The 22,751-nt window shown below is 40.4% G+C and overlaps 2 protein-coding genes across 4 annotated transcripts in view; both read right to left on the reverse strand.

The window, feature by feature from the left end:
- The window catches only part of Ankrd12 (ankyrin repeat domain 12), a 112,382-nt gene extending 111,677 nt beyond the window's left edge, over positions 1 to 705 (reverse strand). For all 3 annotated transcript variants that reach the window (XM_048363444.1, XM_048363442.1, XM_048363445.1), the window contains exon 1: positions 422 to 705. The gene's annotated coding sequence lies outside the window, so the exon portion shown is untranslated. The remainder of the gene's footprint in view (positions 1 to 421) is intronic.
- Positions 706 to 3,304: 2,599 nt separating this feature from the next.
- Ndufv2 (NADH:ubiquinone oxidoreductase core subunit V2) overlaps positions 3,305 to 22,751 on the reverse strand; it is a 35,852-nt gene continuing 16,405 nt past the window's right edge. The window contains exons 2-8 of the mRNA XM_048363446.1: positions 20,443 to 20,508; positions 17,883 to 17,945; positions 17,681 to 17,797; positions 14,719 to 14,887; positions 12,478 to 12,587; positions 10,581 to 10,657; positions 3,305 to 3,459 (exon numbers count right to left, since the gene is read on the reverse strand). Coding sequence (XP_048219403.1) covers positions 3,366 to 3,459; positions 10,581 to 10,657; positions 12,478 to 12,587; positions 14,719 to 14,887; positions 17,681 to 17,797; positions 17,883 to 17,945; positions 20,443 to 20,508 — 696 coding nt within the window. The 3' untranslated portion in view covers positions 3,305 to 3,365. The remainder of the gene's footprint in view (positions 3,460 to 10,580; positions 10,658 to 12,477; positions 12,588 to 14,718; positions 14,888 to 17,680; positions 17,798 to 17,882; positions 17,946 to 20,442; positions 20,509 to 22,751) is intronic.

Below are 22,751 nucleotides of genomic sequence, written 5' to 3' on the forward strand. Positions count from 1 at the left end.
GACGGAACTGCGGCGCCGCAGCGCCCGTTCAATTCCTCCGGGAGCTCACGGAACCGCTGCCGACCCCCGGGCGTCCGCAGCCCCTCGCCCTCACCGGGGCCGGGCCGGGCACGCGCCGAGGCCCGCGCCCCCGCCCCGCCGGCTGGCCCGGCGCGCCGACGGCGCCCTCTGGGCGGCGCTCGCTGCTACGCTCGGGCTCCCGGCCGCGCCATGTTCCAGTAGGCGGCGACCGGGGCGCCCGCGCCGGCCCCGCCCGTTCCTTGCCGGCGACGACTCTACTTCCGAGGCTGCCCTCGCAGGTCCGCGCCGGGGCTACGGACGGCCTGTCACGGCCTGGCGGGTGGCGCCCGGAGCGGCGAGTCGCCGAGCGGCGCCCGGGGGGAACCTGGGCGGGGTGGGCAGGGCCGGCGGCGACACCTACCTGGCTCTGCGGAGGGGTCGGGCCACGCAGAACGGAGGGGCTCCCCGGCACCTGGGACGGACTCGAAACCGCGCCCTCGCCACGCCCCCCTCGTCCTCACCGACGCCAGGCACGGTGGGCGCGGGAGGGCTCAGCCCCGGGACGAAAGCCTCCTCGCGACCGCCGCCGATCTCGTCACCGTTTCAACCGCCCTGAGCGCTGGGGGAGCCGGGCTAGAAAACATCTCCGGTCTCGGTCCTTCTCTCGCCACAACCTCCTCGCTCCCGGGACAGCGTCTCCCGCTATTGGATGCGGCGCGGGCACGTGACGCGCGCGGACACGTGACCCCGCCGGGCACGAGACCGGCGGCGTGACCGCCCCGCCCCCGGCGCGCGCCCCGCCCGCCGCTTCCAGAGGTGCCTCGGAGCGGCCGCGGGAGGTGTCCCCGGCCGAAGGAGCGGCTCGCCCGGGCCCCCGGCGCGGGAAGGGACCCCCGTCCCCCTCGTGCCTTTCCGGCCCGAGGAGGCCGTTGGACCGAGAGGTAACCCGGACGCTGTTGCTCTTTACGGCGATCATGAAAGGGACTCTCTGGAAACCTCTGGAAATGGCGGCGGCATGTGGAAAGAGGCTCCACGTAGGCTATTCATGGTATTTTTTTTTATGTGTGTGTGGCGGGGGGGGTGAGCTAGGGGAGCTGGGCGGACGAGCTCGTTCGTTTCGATCTGGCAAAAAGATAGAGCGGGAGGCTGGGCAGCCCCCGTGCTGGGCGTGGAGGGAGGGCGGCCCTCTGCGCATGCGTGGCCTCGGCCCCGCCCGGCCCCGCCCGCGCCGCGCGGCTGCACCTGCGGATGCCGCCGGGCCTTGGAAACACAAGTCTCCCCTGGCATTACCCCAAGGGGAACTGCTCAGGTACTGAGGAAGAGTTCGCAGGAGCAATGGCAGCCTGTGCTCTTGCTCAGTTCCTGCTGGAGGCTGTCTGCGTGCGGTCCGGGACGGCTGGCCCGTGCCGTAGCCACCCCGTGGAGTGAGCCCGTCCCGTCACTCATTGCTCCGTGTAGTTGAAGGCTTGTGTTAAAACTGCCTTTTAGGACAGAAACAGAGGATTCGGCGTATCAGTGGAAACTTGGTGGAGGGGCGCTGGTGGCTCACGCCTGTCATCCTAGCTACTCCGGAAGCTGAGATCTCAAGATTTGGGTTCAAAACCAGCCCGCTCTCCAACAGACTAGTCAGAAAATGCCAGAAGTGGAGCTGTGGCTCAACTGGTAGAGTGCTCTAGCCTTGAACAAATAAGCTAAGGGAGAACTCTGCCCAGGCCGAGTTGAAGCCCAGGACCGACCCCCCCCCCAAAAAAAAGGAAAATAAATTTCAAACAGGTAATTATAGAAAACATACACCTACATCATCCCCCTTCCCTTTGTTCCTGATTTCTCCCACATCGAATATTACTTTGTGGCTAGAGGTAGAATAGTAGTTTCGGTATGTATGGCATCAAATGCAAATAATTGCTCATGAGAACAGCTGTAAGCTGGAAGGAAGATATTTTGTTACCTTCATATCCTTAAAACTCATTTTTAAAGACATTATTAAGTACTAGTCAATTGTCTATTCAAGAGCAAGGCCAATAGGTACACCTCTGATTATATAAAACATTTATCAAAATGAACTCTTTTTGTCTTGTGAGTTCATTTATCTGTCTTTGGTACAGAAAGGTGGGGCAAAGGATGAAGAAATAGACACTGTTGAAAATGTACTATACAACTTGTAGGCGGGGACAGGAGGGAAAAACTGGGAGAGAATGAGGGAAGGGGTAACATTGTTCAAAACTATATATCTGACTTAGGTAACTGAACCCCTCTGTACATCACCTTTTTTAACCCCTCTGTACATCACCTAATTATCTGAAAGTTTTAAAACATTCATATATTAAATGTTTTTATTTTTCCTCACTTTGCAAAACTAGTGTACTATATATATCTCGATTTTTTTTTTGAGATAAGGTTTCATTAGTCTAGGCTAGCCCTGAACTCAGAAAGTATGAACTTCCCAGTGGATACATCATCAAGTTTTTGTTTTTAAAGGGAGGCTCTCCATATGTAGCAGAGGCTGCCTGGTAGAGCTATTCACTTGAACTGAGTATAATGTACATCATTCTCTATTTTGTACCATCAGTCTTCCCAAGACTCCCATTTTCTTCCGCCAATTATTTTTTGTATACTTGAAGAGTTAGAATATAGCCAATGATAACCTTTTTTTGTATGTGTATATGTGTGAGTACGGGGCTTGAACTCAGGTCTTTTGTTCTTGTTAACTTTTTCCCTTAAAGGAGGCTGGCACTCTACTATTTGAGCCATACTTCGGCTTTTTGAAAGTTAATCAGAGATAAAGAGTCTCAGACATTTTTGCCCAAGGTGACTTCAAACCATGATCCTCAGATTCAGCCCCTTGAGGATTACAGGTATGAGCCACAAGTGCTAGGTTCTCTCAACTTTTATTATTTAATGGTATAATGCTTCAAGGAAAAAAAATTGTCTCTTGCTCTATTACATTTACATTAGGCTTAAGATCTTACACAGCAACAACTGTATGCTAAAAATATTAAAATGTCTAATATAATGAGAAAAAACACAGCTTATAGAAAGATAATAGTAAACACAAAATTTGACTGTGGCTGAGTTGGGAAAAGCAAAGTATATTTCAAATTTGGGCAGGTTTTTTACCTCACAGAATCTAATATTGGTACAAATGACCTGACAGCTGAAAGTGGTTGACATTGGAGTAACTTGTTTATGTATTAAATTTTTCAGCTTAACCTTAAAATGGTGCTGTCATTTTGACATAAAATTTAAAACTGCAAGTTGCTAGATTATCAGCAAGATGTATATACTGGAATAAGCAAACAACATGTATATAAAGGAGGAGCTTCGTGCTTTATTTCTCCAGTGACATACTTATAGTTTAGTATAAATTAGAGGCCTGCTTGAACACCAAATCCAGGACCTTTAGGTGGTTCAGTCAAAGAGGTAAGACCTCCAGCTGGCTCACAACAGAAACGTCCACTCCTGAAAAAAAAAGCAAGTAATTTAAAATCAACTACTCATAATTAATTATCCATAAAATTTTACTTAAATTTTTGCAAATGTTAAAACTAGTACTTTTGGCTACTTGGGAGGCTGAGAATGGCTTGCAGCCAGCTCTGACAAGATAGATCTGGGAGTCCCCCGTCCCTTCTCAATTTATAGCTGGGTACATGGCACAGGCCTGTTGTCCCAAACAACAGGCTAATACTGGGAGGGTTGGGCTTCTGCTGGATGTGATCTCAACATCAGAGCACCTAAAAGGAGATAATTGCTCAAATATGCTTTGGCAGAAAATGAACGCCTAGCATAAAAATAGTGAACAGTTTGGAAGGCATGCTTCACCATTATTATGCCAGCCTAACAAGTGCAAAACCCTGAGTTCAAATCCCAGTACCACAAAAAAGTATTTGTAATTACTGCTTCACAGCAGCTTATCTTCCCTTGATAACCGACATACATAATTTAATTCAAACTTTCAAACTGCAACAAGATTTCATCTTCCTAAAGTCAAATGTGAAAAGATGTATTATAATTCACCATAAATATGAAAACAGGGCTGGGAATGTGCCTTAGTGGTAGAGTGCTTGCCTAGAATGCATGAAGCCCTGGGTTCGATTCCTCAGCACCACATAAACAGAAAAGGCTGGAAGTGGTGCTGTGGATCAAGAGGTAAAGTGCTGGGACTGGGAATATGGCCTAGTGGTAGAGTGCTTGCCTCCTATACATGAAGCCCTAGGTTCGATTCCTCAGCACCACATATATAGAAAAGGCCAGAAGTGGCACTGTGGCTCAAGTGGTAGAGTACTAGCCTTGAGCAAAAAGAAGCCAGGGACAGTGCTCAGGCCCTGAGTCCAAGGCCCAGGACTGGCAAAAAGAAAAGAAAACATGAGTTCCCTTGTATTAAACAGTAGACATACATTATCTAATCTGTACAACAATGCCATTAAATAAGTGGTTGTGGCTTTATTTTATGGACACTGACACCAAATTTGGGAATTAGTCATCTGTTAAAGAATCAAGCTATAACTATGACAAAAGTAACCCATAGAGGGCATATTTTAAAACTGTACTTTAATAGGCGAAAGCAAGTACTGCATTTTTATGTGAATTTATTAATTTTAACATTACTTTAAAACAATGTCAATGAATAGAAAACACATTCGTTTTTGGAACTAGAAAACTGAATCACTAGAAAAATCAGAAATTGGATGATGTCCTTTGAAGCAGTGGACTCTTAAATCTATGCATATTTGCTTTTTGAGGGCTCACATTTTTTTTAAGTACCAGCCTAGAGTGACCATTATAGACATAAAGAGACAACAAGAGCACAAGGGTGATCTATGAAGAGAGGCAGTGTAGAGGTAGAAATCCCATCTTTTTTACACACCCACATATTTTATCAGGTACTAACCTCTTCTGTACCTTGTTGGACCTCCATTGCTAGAGCTCAAGTGAACATCTCCTCTATATTACTGCACCCCACTTAAAACTTGTTTCCTATTGCCATGTTTTGCTAATTTACTTGAATCCTTTTCTAGCTTTTTCCTTCATTTGTTATAAAATCTGTTTAAAAAATCCTTAAGAGTTTTAGGATATCACTTTTTAAGACAAAAAAAAGATACCACAATTTAAGATCACTAGGCCATATTCCCAGTTTCAGCACTTTACCTCTTGACCCACAGCCCCACTTCCAGCTTTTTCTGTTTATGTGGAACCCAGGACTTCATGCATGCTAGGCAAGTACTCTACCACTAAGCCACATTCCCAGCCCTGTTTTCATATTTATGGTGAATTATAATACATCTTTTCACGTTTGACTTTAGGAAAATGAAAGATTTAAGCCATCACAGTCCTTAACACAAGAACTATGTAATGTACTGTAATGAACAATGCCTACAAAATAAAAATAGCAATACCTTTTATTCAGTATAAAAACAAGACCAAAAGGCTGTCACTGTATAATACCTATTAGTGCCTAAAACATGTAAGGGTGAGTGGCAGATACATAATGTGAAAGCCAAAAGTTTTGTAATTTTTTATTTATTTATTTTTGGTACTGGGGATCAAACCCAGGACATTGCACTTGCTAGGCAAGTGCTTTGTCACTAAGCTACATCCCAGACCAAATTTTGTAATTTCTATATGCTGTTTAGTAATAAATAAGCTGTTGTTCTTTAATTTTCCAGTAATGAAATTAAGTTATTTTGAGGAAACTGATTTGTATTACCCGGTTCCTTTTTGTGGTTTAAACTCAAACTACCTCTTCCATCAACTTTCTTCCTTTGCCATAACTTTTATTTATAGATAATAATGGAGTGCGATTTTATTTTCTCATTTTAAAAGTCGGAAACTATTTGGTATCTTAAAGCATCTTGTCAATTCAGATATGGGTCTTTAAAAATTACTAGGCTTGGGCTGGGAATATGGCCTAGTAGCAAGAGTGCTTGCCTCCTACACATGAAGCTCTCGGCTCGATTCCCCAGCACCACATATATGGAAAACGGCCAGAAGGGGCGCTGTGGCTCAGGTGGCAGAGTGCTAGCCTTGAGCAAAAAGAAGCCAGGGACAGTGCTCAGGCCCTGAGTCCAAGGCCCAGGACTGGCCCCCCCCCCAAAAAAAAAAAATTACTAGGCTTCTTTATTAATACAAAGGATCAATTTAGGAAGATTATACAAACTGAAGTCTTTGGCCAATATAATTACTTAGTAATAGTTCTTGATCTGTTCACGGGATTGTATATGGAAATAACTATTAAAATAATATAAAGTATCCTAAACACTTTTCTATGAAATATCAATCATATCACTATACTTCACAGGTAATAAAGGGGGAGCTATTGAACTAAATAAATAGTATGTCAGGATGAAACATCCTTTCTCTGCCGTTCACATAATGCCCATTAAAATATTATAAAAAGGTATAAAAAAAACTCAGAAAAATCTGTAGCTTTATTTACAATCATTTAATGAACAAAAAATGATTCCTGATACTGCATACTTTACCTGCTACCTATTAGTTACCTTTTTTCATTAAAACTAGAAAATAAATGTTTCCTCAGTTATTCTAATACTGTACGTGTGTGGTATGTGTATGTGCATGTTTATGTCATTCTAACTCCTTTGCACTTGAAAAAAAAGGGCTGTGATTGTGTGTGTCTGTCTGTCTGTCTGTGTTGGTACTAGGTCACGAACACCTGGGAGCTGCCCCTTAGCTCCAGAATCAATTCCAAATGGATCAAAGACCTTGAGGTAAAAGCAGATACCTGAAAACATTGCAGGGAGGAATAGGAGAAACACTTGGGCTCCTTGGCACAGGTAAAAACTTTCTTAATAAAGGCCCAGAAACACAAGTTGGACAAATGAGATTGCATCAAACTGCAGAGCTTCTGCACTGCAAAGGACATAGCTAACAAGATAAATAGAAAGCCCTCAGATTAGGAAAAGATCTTCACTTCCTATACAATAAACAAGGGCCTCATATCTAAAATATACTTAGAACTCAAAAAATAAAAGGCCCTCAAAACATCCTCAAAAAAAAAAACAACTGCCCCCTAATAAATGGGCTAAAGACTTCAAGACAGACTTCTCTGAAGAGGAAATGAGAATGGCCAAGAGACACATGAAGAAGTGCTCAACATCCCTGGCTATAAAAGAAACGCAAATCAAAACAACACTGAGATTCCACCTCAAACTAAGAATAACAAATGCTGGTGGGATGTGTCCAAAAGGGAACCCTACTACACTCTTGGTGCGAGTGTAAACTTGTTTAACCACTCTGGAAAGCAGTGTGGAGGTTCCTCAAAAGGCTAATCATAGAGCTCCCAGCAAGCTTACTTTTGTGCATTTACCCAAAGGACTACAAGTAAGACCACACTAAAGCTACGAGCACAACTATGCTCATTGCAGCACAATTTACCATTGCTAAAATATGGAGCCAACCCCGGTGTCCTTCCGTGGAAGAATGGATCAAGAAAACATGATACACAATGGAATGATGTGCTTCCATCAGAAAGAATGACACTGCCCCATTTGTATGTAAGGAAATGGAAAGTCTTGGAAAAAATCATATTAAGTGAAGCGAGCCAGACTCAATCAAAGAAACACAGACTCAATGGTTTCCCTCATTGTTAATAATTAATACACATTGAAGATAGTCCTAACAGAAGATCACAGTAGCTCAATAGCAAATATGAACACATAAGATGATGCTAAGCGAAATGAATTCAAGTTATGGAAACAAGTGGTTTGTCATTGTAGTTCTTATTTTCAACGTACCATGTGAAATTATGGCTTTCTCTTATGGCTTTTTCTTCCATATGGTTTTATGGCCTAGTTGCAAGAGTGCTTGTCTCGCGTACATGAAGCCCTGGGTTTGATTCCCCAGCACCACATATACAGAAAACGGCCAGAAGTGGCGCTGTGACTCAAGTGGTAGAGTGCTAGCCTAGAACAAAAAAGAAGCCAGGGACAGTGCTCAGGCCCTGAGTCCAAGGCCCAGGACTGGCAAATAAATAAAAATGGAGAGACAAAGAGTAAAAGGCGAACCAGTGCAACCGCAATACTTACAAGACAACATGCTGTAAACCAATTAATTATACAACTGGAGAGGAGGGAAGGTGAGAAAAAAATGAGGGAAGAGGTAACAAGTTTGATAAGAAATGTACTCACTGCCTAACGTGTGAAACTGTAACTCCTCTGTACATCACTTTGACAATAAATAAATTAATAATAAATAAAGGAGGGCATTCTACTACTTGCGCCAAAGCTCTACTTCTGGCCTTTTACAGGTTACTTGGAGAGTCTCACAGACTTTCCTGCTCAGGCTGGTTTTGAATCATGATTCACAGATCTCAGGTTCCTGAGAAACTAGGATTGCAAGTGTTGAGTCACTGGTGCCTGGTTCTTTCCTTAAATTCTTATGGCTTAAAAAACAAAAGTGGAGCACAGTGCCAGTGGCTCACATCTGTAAACCTAACTACTCAGGGGGCTGAGATCTGAGGATCACAGTTTGAAACCAGCCCAGGCAAGAAAGTCCGTGAGACTCTAATCTCCAATTAACCACTAGGAAACCGGAGTGGTGCTGTGGCTTAAGTAGTAGGGTGCTAGCGTTGAGCTGAAGAGCTTAGGGACAGCACCCAGGCCCCGAGTTCAAGCTCCAGGACTGACTAAAAAAGAAAAAAAAAGTTAATTCTGATGGCTTTTAAATATACAGGTTATAAATATGTGTGTATATGCTAATGACTTTTTAAACCGTATGTGTGTATAGGAATAATCTTAAAAACTATGAATAAAAGTGAACTACAATATTGCGCAAACATTACTCATGCAAGTAAAAGACAGCATATAACACTACCATATGTTTTACAAGTAACCTATGTCTAAATCCAACTTTGGACATCAATAAAATGCTCTGCAGCTGGTTGAAAGTAGGCAGATTTAACCCAGAATCTGGGAGGCTGAGACTACAAGGCCAACCTACGATTTTTACCAAGACCCTGACTCATAATAATCACAATAGTTTTAATAAGGGTAGGTTTATGTCTACTTTTTGTTTGTGTGTCAGTCCTAGGCTTTAAATCAGGGCCTGGGTGCTGACCCTGAGCTTTTTTGCTCTACCACTTGAGCCACAACTCCACTTCTGGCTTTTTGGTGGTTAATCAGAGATAAAGAGTCTCACAGACTTTCCTGGCAGGGCTGGCTTTGAACCGTGATCTTCACATATTAGACTCCTGAGTAGCTAAGATGATAGGCATGCGCACCAGCACCTGGCTTATGTCAGCTTTTCAAATAAGAATGACAAAGGAAAACTAAAAGTAGCTTAAGGCATCAATACTTCTAAAGGCACTGATTATATTAATAATACCAAGTCAACAAAATCCTAGTGAAGAATTGATAAGGATTATTGGTAATCAACACCGTGTTACATATTAAAACTGTTTGAGTAAGCAAGCTAACTTGCTTATTTGTTTGTTCATGTGCCAGTACTGAAGCTTGAACTCAGGACCTTGGTTCCTAAGTTTTCTATGGGTGTTTTATTTTTTTTAACTTAAGGCTCTACTATTTGAACCAGTTCCACTTTCAGCTTTTTGGTTGTTAATTGGAGGTAAGACTCACTTATTTCTAGACCAGACTGGCTTTGAATTGAGATTCTCAGATACCAACCCCCTGCCTCTTTGCTTAAGTATCCAAAAGTTAAAAGTGTAACTTAAGTACAAACATAAAACAGTATTAGCTCAGCCAGATGTACTGGTTTAGGCCTGTAATCTTAGCTACTCAGGAAGTGACGTTGGGAGAAGAAACAGGGTTTCAGTTCATCCAATAAAAAATGTTGGAGGGAGAAACCTCAATCTCAACCAAAAGAAAAGGCTGGGCATAATGGCTTACACCTGTCATCCCAGCTATGAGGAGAGTAAAATGTCTACATGACCAGTGTGATTAGTTTTAAAATCACGAGTAGAATAGGCCAACTAGAAATCACACAGAGGAGGGAAACAAAATGGTAACAAGTTTGATAAGAAATGCACTCACTGCCTTAAGTATGAAACTGTAACCCCTCTGTACATTACTTTGACAAAATTATGTAAGGAAAAATGATGAGATAATATAGATAATCTGACAAAAGGAATACGATAGCTATTCTGATTAAGTGAGGAGTTATCATCTGGAAAAAGTATTAAAATTAATCCTGTATTAACTTAAAGAACAGAACTGACAAATTAGAATGAGACAAGTCTTCTAGGAATATGAACTTTTAAACAACAGAATATATTTCTCTTTGTAATAAGTTACCCTTCTGAATAAATATTTAGGTAAATACAATAATACCTGACCTTTTTTATCCTTCCTTTTCTTTTTGTTTTTTGATGTGCAAGTGATTCAATCAAGGGTATTCTTACTAGGCAAGTGTTCTATTACCTAGCACACCTGACAGAATTTTAAAAAACAAAAATTTCTTGCTTTAGGGTAACAGGTTGTTTTAGGTATCACCCATTAGTTCCTGGTAACTCCGATAACCCTAACATATACAATTTAAAAAGTCAAGATTATATGAAAGGTGAATTCAATTTAGGTTAAATCATTAAAATTTATTATGTAAAGGTGTACCTTGGCCCAGGTTTTGGAACTTTGCCAGCTTTGAGGTCATCAATAATGTCTTCAATATCTTTAGGTGTCAGATCCTCCTAGAAAAAAAAGTTACATATTATTAAATTACTTCTGGGCTGGGGATATGGCCTATTGGCAAGAGCACTTGCCTCGCATACTTGAAGCCCTGGGTTCAATTCCCCAGCACCACATATACAGAAAATGGCCAGAAGTGGCGCTGTGACTCAAGTGGTAAGAGTACTAGCCTTGAGCAAAAAGAAGCCAGGGACAGTGTTCAGGCCCTGAGTCCAAGGCCCAGGACTGGTAAAAAAATATATATATATATTACTTCCTAATGCTGAAAGTTTGTAAAGCCCAATGCTTTACTGTCATGTCTCTAAGTTCTCAAGGTGGCTGTTAGAATAGCATCAACTTCGTAACTCCAATTATAGTTTATATTGTTAAGGAACTGTAGTAGAATAGGTAATGGAGAGTGTGTTTAAAGTGAAATGTCTTCATTTGAATCCTGGCTACATCACTTACTGGGTAGTGTTCTTGCTACTCTCCTCGTTTCTCTATTTGTGAATCTATGTGAACCTGTTTTAAGGATTAAATTAGGAAATATATAAAGTAGAAGAGTGCTAAGCTTATTAATTAATGCTGTTATCTTTGAAGAAATAGTGAGTTACAAATAGTAATTGTCAGTAATAACTGTAGTGACTTATATAAGCAGATGACTAAAAGCGATCTATGTAAAATCAAAAGACCTAACTTCTACTAAGTGAAAGATCTCTCTTTTGGAAAAATCAGCCTGTAGAGTATTGCATTTAGACAGATAATGCCTCATATGAGGGACTACCTGACCGTTGAATTCCTAATTACATTAGCAAACATATGTATCTAGAAAACTTTAAAGAAAATTTAGGAAGACAACTGGAACATCAAGTGAATTTGGGTTCTGGGATTTTTTTTGGTCAGTGTTGGGGCTTGAACTCTGGGTCTGGGCACTGTTCCTGAGCTTTTGTTCTCAAGGCTAGCAATCTTCCACTTTTAGTTACAGCTCTCTTTCCATTTTTGAGGTGGTTAATTGGAAATAAGAGTCTCACGTACTTTCCTGCCTGGGCTGGCTTTGAACTGCAATCCTCAGATCTCAGCCTCCTAAGTAGCTAGGATTATAGAGATGAGCCACCAGCATCCTGCTGGTTTCTTGGTTTTTAAAGGTTAAAGAGCAAGATAACCCTCTCAAAATAAGGGTAAAGTAGAAATTAAAATGCCTATCAAAGTGCTAATAGGAAACTTGTGCACTGAGAAGTGAGGTATAGAAAACACTTTAAAGCAGATATAGGAAGAATATGCACTAAATTGATAACAAGCATTTCAGATAAGAGACTTCACTTAAATCTCTAACTTCTTCTACAAATAATTATGGCTGTTTTGATAAATATAATAATACCTGTAGTAAATGTGGCAAACTGTTACTATTAAGTCTTGGTTTTTACACCACAAATATTTCTGTATTTACATGTAAATGATTAAATTTTTCATGATTAGCTGAGCACCAACTCACATCTGTAATCCTACCTACTCAGGTGGCTGAGATCTGAGGATTTGGGTTCAAAACCAGCCCAGGCAGGCAAGTCCATGAGACTCTTACCTCCAATTAAGTACCACAAAGCCAGAACTGGAGCTGTGACTCAAGTGGCAGACAACAAAAAAGCTCAGTGACAAGGACCCACACACTGTGTTCCATACCCAAGACTGACACACAAAAAAACATCAGAATTAAACCTTCTAGATATTTATGCTAAGAGTTTTTTTTTAATGAGTAACTCAGAAACATCTACAAGATATGAAATGAAATACTTAAAATACTTTGTCATCATATAGAACTTTACCTTACTTTAAATGGGGTACTCACGTAATAGTTGTCATTTATTTGAACCATTGGTGCATTTACACAAGCCCCTAAACATTCCACCTCAATAAGAGTGAAAAGTTTGTCAGGTGTTGTCTCCCCAACCTTTATTCCTGAAAATATAAATGATCACCATAAGGACAAGTTTATACATTAATAGCCATCTGGTTTAAGGAACCCCCAACCAAGCCAAAGCCCACAATATATTACACAGGTACACAAAAAGTATTTAAGAGCATTAAGTCCTTCCCCCAGCCCCCACCTTTTCTCTTTGCAGTTTGAAGTCACTGCCAGATGGCACTCTGCTATTCCACTGGTTATTTTTGAGATATGGACTCACTTCCTGCCAGGGCCCATGCCTGAAACTCAATCCATCTATCTTGAGATTCCCATCATAGCTGGGATGATAGGCATGTGATACCATGTCCAGCTTCTTTCCATTGAGATGGAGGGTCTCAAACTTTACTGCCTGGGCTAGCCTGGGGCTGTGATACTCCCAACTGAGTCTTCCATGAGTCTCATGTGTATGCTGGCTAGCCTAAAACCACAATCCTCTCATTCTCAGTTTCTCAAGTACCTAGAACTTACAGACATGGGCCACCAGCACCCTGCTAGAAGCATTTACTTGCTTTGAAGAAGGAAAAAAAAAAGGCAGAGTGAGAATGATAGACTAGGTGGAAGCATGACAAGTGGTAGAGTGCCAGCCTTGCATCCAGGAACTGAGTTCAAGTCCTAGTACCAGCATCAAAACAAAACAAAAAAAAAATACAATTTTGGGACTCCTCCCCAGTATTTATTATTAGGAGAGCTGTGTATCAGAGCGCATTATTTCTATTGTGATTGTGATGAAACTAGACTACTACTTCAGCAGTCACAGAACCAGAGTGGCAAAGAATAAGAAAACTTGGAGTGTCTAAATTTAGCTGGTGAGAAAAATTAGATGCATGTTTTTTGGCAAAATGTGGTAGGTAATGTCTTATCCAATGATTCTTCTTGTAAATGCAGGACAAGTATGTGGATACATGTGTATGAATGTACAGAAGAATATAATTGACAATAATGAAGTAAATATGCAGAAATGGCCAAAAATAAGGTGTAAAAAGCCAAGCACAAATATACTATATTTATGTGCTGAATAATTAAAGCATATACAATCTGTAACTAGTATAGCAAACAGTTATCAGAATTTATATCTTGCAGCTGGAATTTTGAGCTGAGTTTTCTGTTTTGTAACTTCAATACTGCCCCACTGTATTTACAACATGCAAACTTATACTAAGTACCCAAATTAAAAGGTATTTCCTGTTACTTCATCGAGTTGTAAACACGCATGCCTCATCTACATAGTAATGGCAGTTTTGTATGAAAATGGCTATTTATTGTATAGATATTGATAAAAAGAAAACAATAACAAAAAAGAAAAACCAAACAAAAGCCAACTCTTTGGGGCTGGCAATGCAGCTCGGTGATCAATCCCTTATTTAGCCTGGGCATGGACCTGAGTTTGATCACCAGCATTGAAACTAAAAACGTTCAACAAAAATCCTATTTTAAGTTTCCTTTTCCAGCAACTCCTTTATGCTAATGTCTTATTTGTTCCATGCTTATTTTTTTTAATTTACTTTATTGTTATTATAGAAATGATGTACAGAGGGGTACATTACATGAGTCAGGTAATGGGTACACTTCCTTTCACACAGGGTCATCTGTTCCCTCATTCTCTCCCAAAGGTCCTGTCCCTCCCAAAGATATACATGTGAATACACCATCCTTTACTTTTTTATGTACTACATGTATAGTATAAATCTAAACAACGTTAAACTTAAAAACTTCTAGGGCTGGGGATATGGCCTACTGGCAACAGTGCTCGCCTCGTATACATGAGGTCCTGGGTTCAATTCTCCAGCACCACATATACAGAAAATGGCCAGAAGTGGCACTGTGGCTCAAGTGGCAGAGTGCTAGCCTTGAGCAAAAAGAAGCCAGGGACAGTGCTCAGGCCGAGTCCAAAGCCCAGGACTGGCCCCCCCGAAAAAAAACTTCTAGAAGCTTTTTATAAACATATTTCATGATTTTAAAAAAGTAAAAACTAGCTTTGAGGCTGAGAACTATAGAAAACAAAATAGAATAAAAGTGTATGCAAATAGCACACATGAAATAAGATGGAGAAGTTGAAATAGTCAACAGTCAAATCTAGAAAGACAACTCTAATTTTAAAAGTTATAAATACAACGTATTGCATACCAAGCTTTTTCTGGATGGCATCCAGTATGCTGTCAGAGTTACGAAGCATGCAAGGTGTGGTAGTGCAGACCTGAATGTGGTATTTTCCAACTGGCTTTCGATTATACATTGTATAAAAAGTTGCAACTTCATATACTCTCATTGGAGGTACTTGTAAAACTTCTGCAACCTAGAAGTTAGAAAATTATTACAGGAGATAATTATAAGGTTTAGTAACTACCTTTAAGAATTAAGTTTGTCCTCTTTCATAGCACACAGCAGAGAAGCCTGTTCTCATGGCATGTAACATCCCTGTGAAGAGAGCATTGTATATGATTTTGTATTTTTAATTCATTTTAATCTACAGGTTGGAATCTAATTTTTAAATTTTATTGGAACTCACATTTTAAAAATAAAAATGTTTAAAAATGATAATAATAATAACGTTTGAACAGTGTCCTCCAAGTAGTTTGATCAAAGAATTTAGAGGTGTTTTCAAAACACAGCCTGGAGTGATGACTGGAAAGCCTTGTAGCCTCGCTTGTGTGTATGAAGTGTAAATCTGGTTTGGTTTTATTGTTTTGGATTCATTTGGGTTTTGTTTAGTTTTGTTTTGAAGATCAGATAGTGATCACTCTGAAAGACTGAAGCCAAGAGTTTGTAACTATGATATTTACTGTAAGCTGTAGAACATTCAATAAAGTTTCCCAAAAAAGAAAAAAAAAAAAGAATTAGGTTTTTTATAAAAAGTGTAAGTTCAAGATTGGTTCAATTTGGTAAAAATCGAAAAAGTTCTTCAAAGGCAGAAAACTCACTTGTATCTGTTATAATCTAAATCTTTCAACTCTTGCAAACATCTTACACAAAACCAGAGGCCAGGGAGCCTAAAGGAAGTAAAAGTATTTCCACTTTACCATCCCCCCTTTTTATTTCTCCAGAAGGGTATTTTTTAAATCTTTGTCTTAAATTAATAGGAATTTCTACTTGGACCATTTTCACTCACATAGTGCAATTCAAACTGTTCACATGGCAAAAATTTGAGGACCAAACACAAATATTTGGAAACAGGTTAATTTTTTCAAACTTTGTTACCAACTTTTCAAAAAAGCTTGATGCTGGCTAGTCATGTTTAGTGTGTGTAAATGCATGACACTAGAAAAAAATGGTATAATCAAAGGTAACTAGTAGCTGGTATTTGTTTATACATTTCTACAATCACAAGTACACTCAAATTTTATACCTAAAACCTCATGTGTATATACTTTTCTCCACAATAATCCAAAAGCTGAATCTTATCAACTGACATTTCTCAATTCCCTTCAATCTCTTAGGGGAAGACTGGGACTGAAAACAAGAATTTTAAAGCTGTTTGCTAGGGCTGATCTTTGCACAGTGATTTTGACTAATTGTAGCTACAACTTTCTGGTAAATAAATTAATAATTAATCATTAATCTACTGAGTTTTAAAGCCTGCTATCTGGCATCCTTAAAAATTATGCATATATCTATTTCTGGCCTAAAAGAATAGCTGACATTTCGTTGACAAACATGTTGGATTTCCCTACATCAAGAATGAAAACTCTTGGGGCTGGGGATATGGCCTAGTGGCAAGAGAGCCTGCCTCGTATACATGAGGCCCTGGGTTCGATTCCCCAGCACCACATATACAGAAAATGGCCAGAAGTGGCGCTGTGGCTCAAGTGGCAGAGTGCTAGCCTTGAGCAAAAGGAAGCCAGGGACAGTGCTCAGGCCCTGAGTCCAAGGCCCAGGACTGGCAAAAAAAAAAAAAAAGAATGAAAACTCGGGCTGGGGATATGGCCTAGTGGCAAGAGCGCTTGCCTTATATACTTGAAGCCCTGGGTTCGATTCCCCAGCACCACATATACAGAAAAAGTGCCAGGAGTGGCACTGTGACTCAAGTGGCAGAGTGCTAGCCTTGAGCAAAAAGAAGCCAGGGACAGTGCTCAGGCCCTGAGTCCAAGGCCCAGGACTGGCAAAAAAAAAAAAAAAAGAATGAAAACTTCACTTCATTTGGTGGTTCTAAGTCAGGGATGAACATCTGAATTTGTGGCACTCCCATCAAAATACACATTAGAACCCTAGTAAGACCCTAATTGTCAAATTTGGAAAATCTCCCCCTGGAATTTTGGTAAGAGTAGCGTGAGGGTGCTGGGGATTGAACTCTGCTTACTAGGCAGGTGCTCTACCATTTGAGTCACATTCCCAGTGCCTTTTTGCATCAGTTACTTTCAAGGTAGAGTCTCACTTTATGCTGGGGTTTCCTTAGGCCATGATCCTTCCACTTGCACTTCCCATTTCCTGGGGATAACAGACCCACAAAATCATGTGAAACAATTAAAGATGGAGTCTTGCAAATTTATGCCCAGCCTGGCCCTGAACACTGATCCTCTGATATCTGCCTTCCATGTTAACTATATTTAACTGCTAGAGCTTCTTGACTTTGTTTTTGTTTTAAGATGGGATACTTCTTGGGGTGGGGGAAAGAAGGATGGTGAAATCTCTACTTTTCCATATGTAACCAACTCTAAATTCAATAGGACAATACATATTAAATACTCTCAAAACAGTTGCTTAATTTGTTTTACTCAAATTTACTTAATTTGTTTTACTTGCCACTCAGCAAGACTTCTAAGGGCTTTCCTTTCTTAAATAAAATTTCTGCAGAAAACAAAACTATGATTACAAACTTAAGTAACTATTTAGAAAGTTGTCTATATTAATTTTTAAAACAATTTAACTCCCAAAGAAATATGTTTTATTGAAAACATAATCACGTATTTACAAGTATTTATAATTAAGCTTTGCATGTTTCTGGTTTTAGTATTTTTGTTGTTCTTTTGTACCAGTTCTGTGGCTTGAACTCAGGGCCTAAACTCTGACATTAATATTATCAAATTATATCTAGGTAAGAAGTTACCACACAATATTTCCCTTCATTTCTGAAGGAAAATAAACTCAATACCTTGTTCATAGCAGAGATGGGCAACCACCCATTCTGCCTTTGGGCTAAATCCAGGACTGGAAGCACAGCTGCTGCTTTGTGTCCTTCTGGATAGTTTTTCACAATTGCTTCTATTCTCTGTATAAAGGAAAAAGCACTTGTTTTATACATCTGGATAATATTAAGTATTTTGTAAATTCACTGTATTGTTAAGTAGTCATACCTTATAGTTTTCTGGTGTGAAATCAAATGGGGTATCTGGGTTATTCTCAGGAGTATCTCTGTGCTACACAAAAGAAGGTTTTCCACAATTACCAAATTGTCTCTGAAGTATGAATAACACTGTATAATAGTATTACTGATTGTCCCATTTCTCCAGTATAATTCCAACATGTTGCCAACCTATTCTTTTATGAACATTGACCAAAATGTAAGTTGACGTCTTGTTTCAAAAGTAATCAGAGGATTTGGGAATATAGCCTAGTGGCAAGAGTGCTTATGAAGCCCTGGGTTCCATTCCTCAGCACCACATATATAGAAAAGGCCAGAGGTGGCGCTGTGGCTCAAGTGGCAGAGTGCTAGCTTTTTGAGCAAAAAGAAGCCAGGGACAGTGCTCAGGCCCTGAGTTCAAGCCCAAGACTAGCCAAAAAAAAAAAAAAAAAAAAAAAGTAATCAGAACTCAAAATTTTTGGACAGCTTTAGGAAGTACCCTTTAAAGGGCAAGAGCAGCTTTAGTTTTGTTTTTATTATTCAGTTTTTGTTTTTTTGTGCTAGTCCTGGGCTTGAACTCAGAGCACTGTCCCTGAGCTATTTTGCCTAAGAGTAGCACTCTACCACTTGAGCCACAGCTCTTACCAGCTGTTTTTTTTTTTCTTTTGTTTATTTCTGGGAGGAAGGTTTTTAACTAGAGATAAGAGTCTCACAGACTGTCTGCCTAACCCAGGCTGGCTTTGAACAGCAGTCCTCTAGATCTCACCTCCAGAGTAGCTAAGATTATAGGCATGAGCCAACAGCGCCTGGCTATCTTTAGGTTTTGTTGTTGTTGAAGTTGTGTTTTAATGTTATCCAACTTTCTTAGGAATAGATCTTTTAATTAATTACAAAAATATTACCAGTTATTTAAGGCAAGATCTAAAAAGTGTATTTTTCCCAAAAGCAAGGCTATCAGATTATAAAAAGGATCTGGGTAATAAAAGAACACTATGTCCTGCTCACATGTTCTTAAACAGAAATTACCCAACATGAAGACCTGTAGGGTTGTGCATGGTGCTCATATTTGTAATCCCATGTACTCGAGAGAGCAAGGGACGGGGAGTATTGCTAAGGAAGGCCACCCCAGGCAAAAAGGAAGCAAGACCCACATCAACACATGAGCAGTATGTAGTGGTGGACCATCTGTAAGCCCAGCTATTCACCTTCTCAGCTACTACTCAGGAGGCACAGATAGGAGGTCCTGCCCCAATCAAAAAGCCTGAGACCTTCATCTAAAATATAACTTAAAGCAGAAGAAACAGGGACTGTGGCTCAAATGGTACAGCAATTGATTAACAAGTATTAGCCCTGATGAGTTCAAACCCCAGTACCACCAAAACAAACAAACAAACAAGTAACTATTGTCTAAAGAAATTGAGTAATACTGGGCTGGGGATATGGCCTAGTGGCAAGAGTGCCTGCCTCGTATACATGAGGCCCTGGATTCAATTCCCCAGCACCACATATACAAAAAATGGCCAGAAGTGGCGCTGTGGCTCAAGTGGCAGAGTGCTAGCCTTGAGCAAAAAGAAGCCAGGGACAGTGCTTAGGCCCTGAGTCCAAGCCCCAGGACTGGCCAAAAAAAAAGAAAGAAATTGAGTAATACTAAGATTAGGAACACATCTGTGTTTTATATGTGTGCTAAATAAAAAATAAACAACTTCAGTCTACTTTCTTTTTTTTTTTTTTGGCCAGTCCTGTGGCTTGGACTCAGGGCCTGAGCACTGTCCCTGGCTTCTTTTTGCTCAAGGCTAGCACTCTGCCACTTGAGCCACAGTGCCACTTCTGGCCGTTTTCTGTATATGTGGTGCTGGGGAATTGAACCCAGAGCCTCATGTATACGAGGCAGGCACTCTTGCCACTAGGCCATATTCCCAGCCCCTCAGTCTACTTTCTTAAAACAGAAGAAAGTAGAAATTTCTGACAAAATCTAATGTGAGACCAATTTCATTTTAGTCACAAATGATAAAGCAGGAAGCTAGTTACAATACTATAAATCATCGCACAAGTCTATGATGTTGCCTGTAACACTAAAGTTAATCCTTAAAATTGCATCATACCAGAACAAATACGGTATCTAATCCTTTTGTCCAACAAATTGTGCAGTTAGTAGTTAAACCATTGGAACAAAACTATAAAGGCTAACTGCTGATTTATCCACATAACATTACTACAATCCCTTGAGTTTCAAACCAGTGCCAGTTTAGGGTTTCCCAAATCAGTTTCATAATCTTCAAAGTTGAGTGAGCGTCATATTAGGACTCACAGTAATTTCACTGAATAAATTATGATTCTTGGAAATCCTCTGTTGCCAGTTTATACTTACACAATGAGTTTAATAAATTCTATTTACCCACAATATCCGAGAACACAAAGACACTTGTATTTAAGGATTTTTTTTTGATTGGTAGATAATGCCAAGCAAGCACTCTACACTAACCTATACTCTCTTCACCAAATATTGTAGATATTACAATGGATTCACACACATTTCTGCAACTTTCCACTAATAAGAAATTTGAGTTACTTACCACAAATAAGGCTCCTCCAGCACCATTCTGCACAGATGACTTATGCAAATTCCTTATTTGTCTTCCCTAAAGTTTAAAAAGCTTATTAGTAAGTCACAAACCTTAAGAAATTTTTCATAAGGAAATGCTTTAGTATTCATGATTTAAAACAACAGAAGAAAATTATAGCCGTAAAATATCTTAAGAAGTATGTCCAATGCCCTACAATCTTGCCTATCTCATTCCAGGAGAAGCACAGAGAAATAGAGATCCAAAGGCAAGGCTACTAGGTCACTAGACAAAATATCAATTCAAGAACCATGACCATGGGGAGGGGTGGGGAGAATGGGGGAGAGATAGCAAACGGTATAAGAAATGTACCCAAGGCCTAACGTATGAACCTGTAACCTCTCTATATATCACTTTGACAATAAGAAAAAAAAATAAAAAAAAAAAGAACCATGACCATAACCTGTATCTACTGAGCTGTATACTATTTCTACTACACTCTGCTGACATGTTTTGGAAAGTAATGTGCCCTTAACTTACTGCCTTGTACTTCTGTAGAAACTGACTGGATTCTGGCTTGCATTTAATATTGGACCTCTGTAAATACATTTTTCATTCTGTACAAATACATCAATAGTCTCCTCCGTTGTTTTTGTTTTGTTTTGTTGCCAGTCCTGGGCAGTCCTGGACTCAGGGCGGGAACACTGTCCCTGGCTTCTTTTCACTCAAGGCTAACACTCTGCCACTTGGGCCACAGCACCACTTTCAGTTTTTTCTATATATGTGGTGCTGAGGAATGGAACCGAGGGCTTCGTGTATACAGGATGAGCGCTTTACCACTAGGCCATATACCCAGCCCCTCCATTTTTTTTTTTTTTTGTTTTTTGCCAGTCCTGGGCCTTGGACTCAGGGCCTGAGCACTGTCCCTGGCTTCTCTTTGCTCAAGGCTAGCACTCTGCCACTTGAGCCACAGCGCCACTTCTGGTCGTTTTCTATGTATATGGTGCTGGGGAATCAAACCCATGGCTTCATGTATACAAGTCAAGCACTCTTGCCACTAGGCCATATTCCCTGCCCCACCCCCTCCATTGTTTTGAGACAGGGTAGCCCAGGCTGCTCTGGAATGTGTTTCCGTTCTTAGCTTCCCTAGTGCTGGGATTATAGCCACAAGAAATTTTTCTGCCTGGCACATCTTTTCAGTTCTTTTATTAAATTAGTTCAGAAACTCCAGCAAACATGAAATTTCAGGAAAAAGCCCTACTTAAGATGTGCAGAAAGTGACCTTGTGGGAAACCTATTCGGTTGCATTTTATTTCTGGGTCTTCTTGCTTTTCCTTTCTCCATTCTACCAACTCTTTTATTCTAAAACCTTAGAATTTCTGCTTTTTATGAACCAGAGAACCCTGGATTAAACCAAGATGAAACTGACTAAAAGCAGGGCAATTCACAGAAAGCTAACAGAAAAGACTAAGTTAAAGAAGTTATTACTTGTTTACATATTTAACTTTTATATGTATTTAACTTTTTCTTAAGTGCACATATTTCCCATAGTTTTCATGCTTAAAAATAACAAGAATATTCAGTTACACTTTGTGAAACTCCTTACAGATTGTCCTCTAGCCTCAGTGTTCCTAAATTCTTTTTCCTCTCACATTATCATCTATTAACTGTATGTTCATCACCATAGACTCTTAAACTGCACATATCTGATTAACAAAAAATTTACAGCTTGAAGAGATCACGAGTGTATAAAAATCATAAAAATGAAAAGACCATGAATATCAATGCTCAAACATGCTATTTAAAATAACATTTCCTAGGGCTGGGGATATAGCCTAGTGGCAAGAGTGCCTGCCTCGGATACACGAGGCCCTAGGTTCGATTCCCCAGCACCACATATGCAGAAAACGGCCAGAAGCGGCGCTGTGGCTCAAGTGGCAGAGTGCTAGCCTTGAGCGGGAAGAAGCCAGGGACAGTGCTCAGGCCCTGAGTCCAAGGCCCAGGACTGGCCAAAAAAAATAAATAAATAAATAACATTTCCTAGTTAGAACTGTGTCACTAATGGAAGAAAATCCAATCTAAAAAAGTGCATTTCTTTTTTTTTTCTTTTCTTTCTCCCCTCCCTCCCTTCCTTTCCTCCTTCCCTCCCTGGTCTTGGGGCTTAAACTCTGTGCCTGGGCACTATCCCTGCACTTCTCTTGCTCAAGACGCGCACTCTACCACTTGAGCCACAGTGCCACTTTCAGAGTAGTTTACTGGAGGTAAGAGTCTCAGGGAGTTTCCTGCCCAGGCTGTCTTTGACTGGTGATCCTCAGATCTCA

This window comes from Perognathus longimembris, chromosome 15 (genome assembly GCF_023159225.1).
Source record: "Perognathus longimembris pacificus isolate PPM17 chromosome 15, ASM2315922v1, whole genome shotgun sequence".
Lineage (NCBI taxonomy): Eukaryota > Metazoa > Chordata > Mammalia > Rodentia > Heteromyidae > Perognathus > Perognathus longimembris.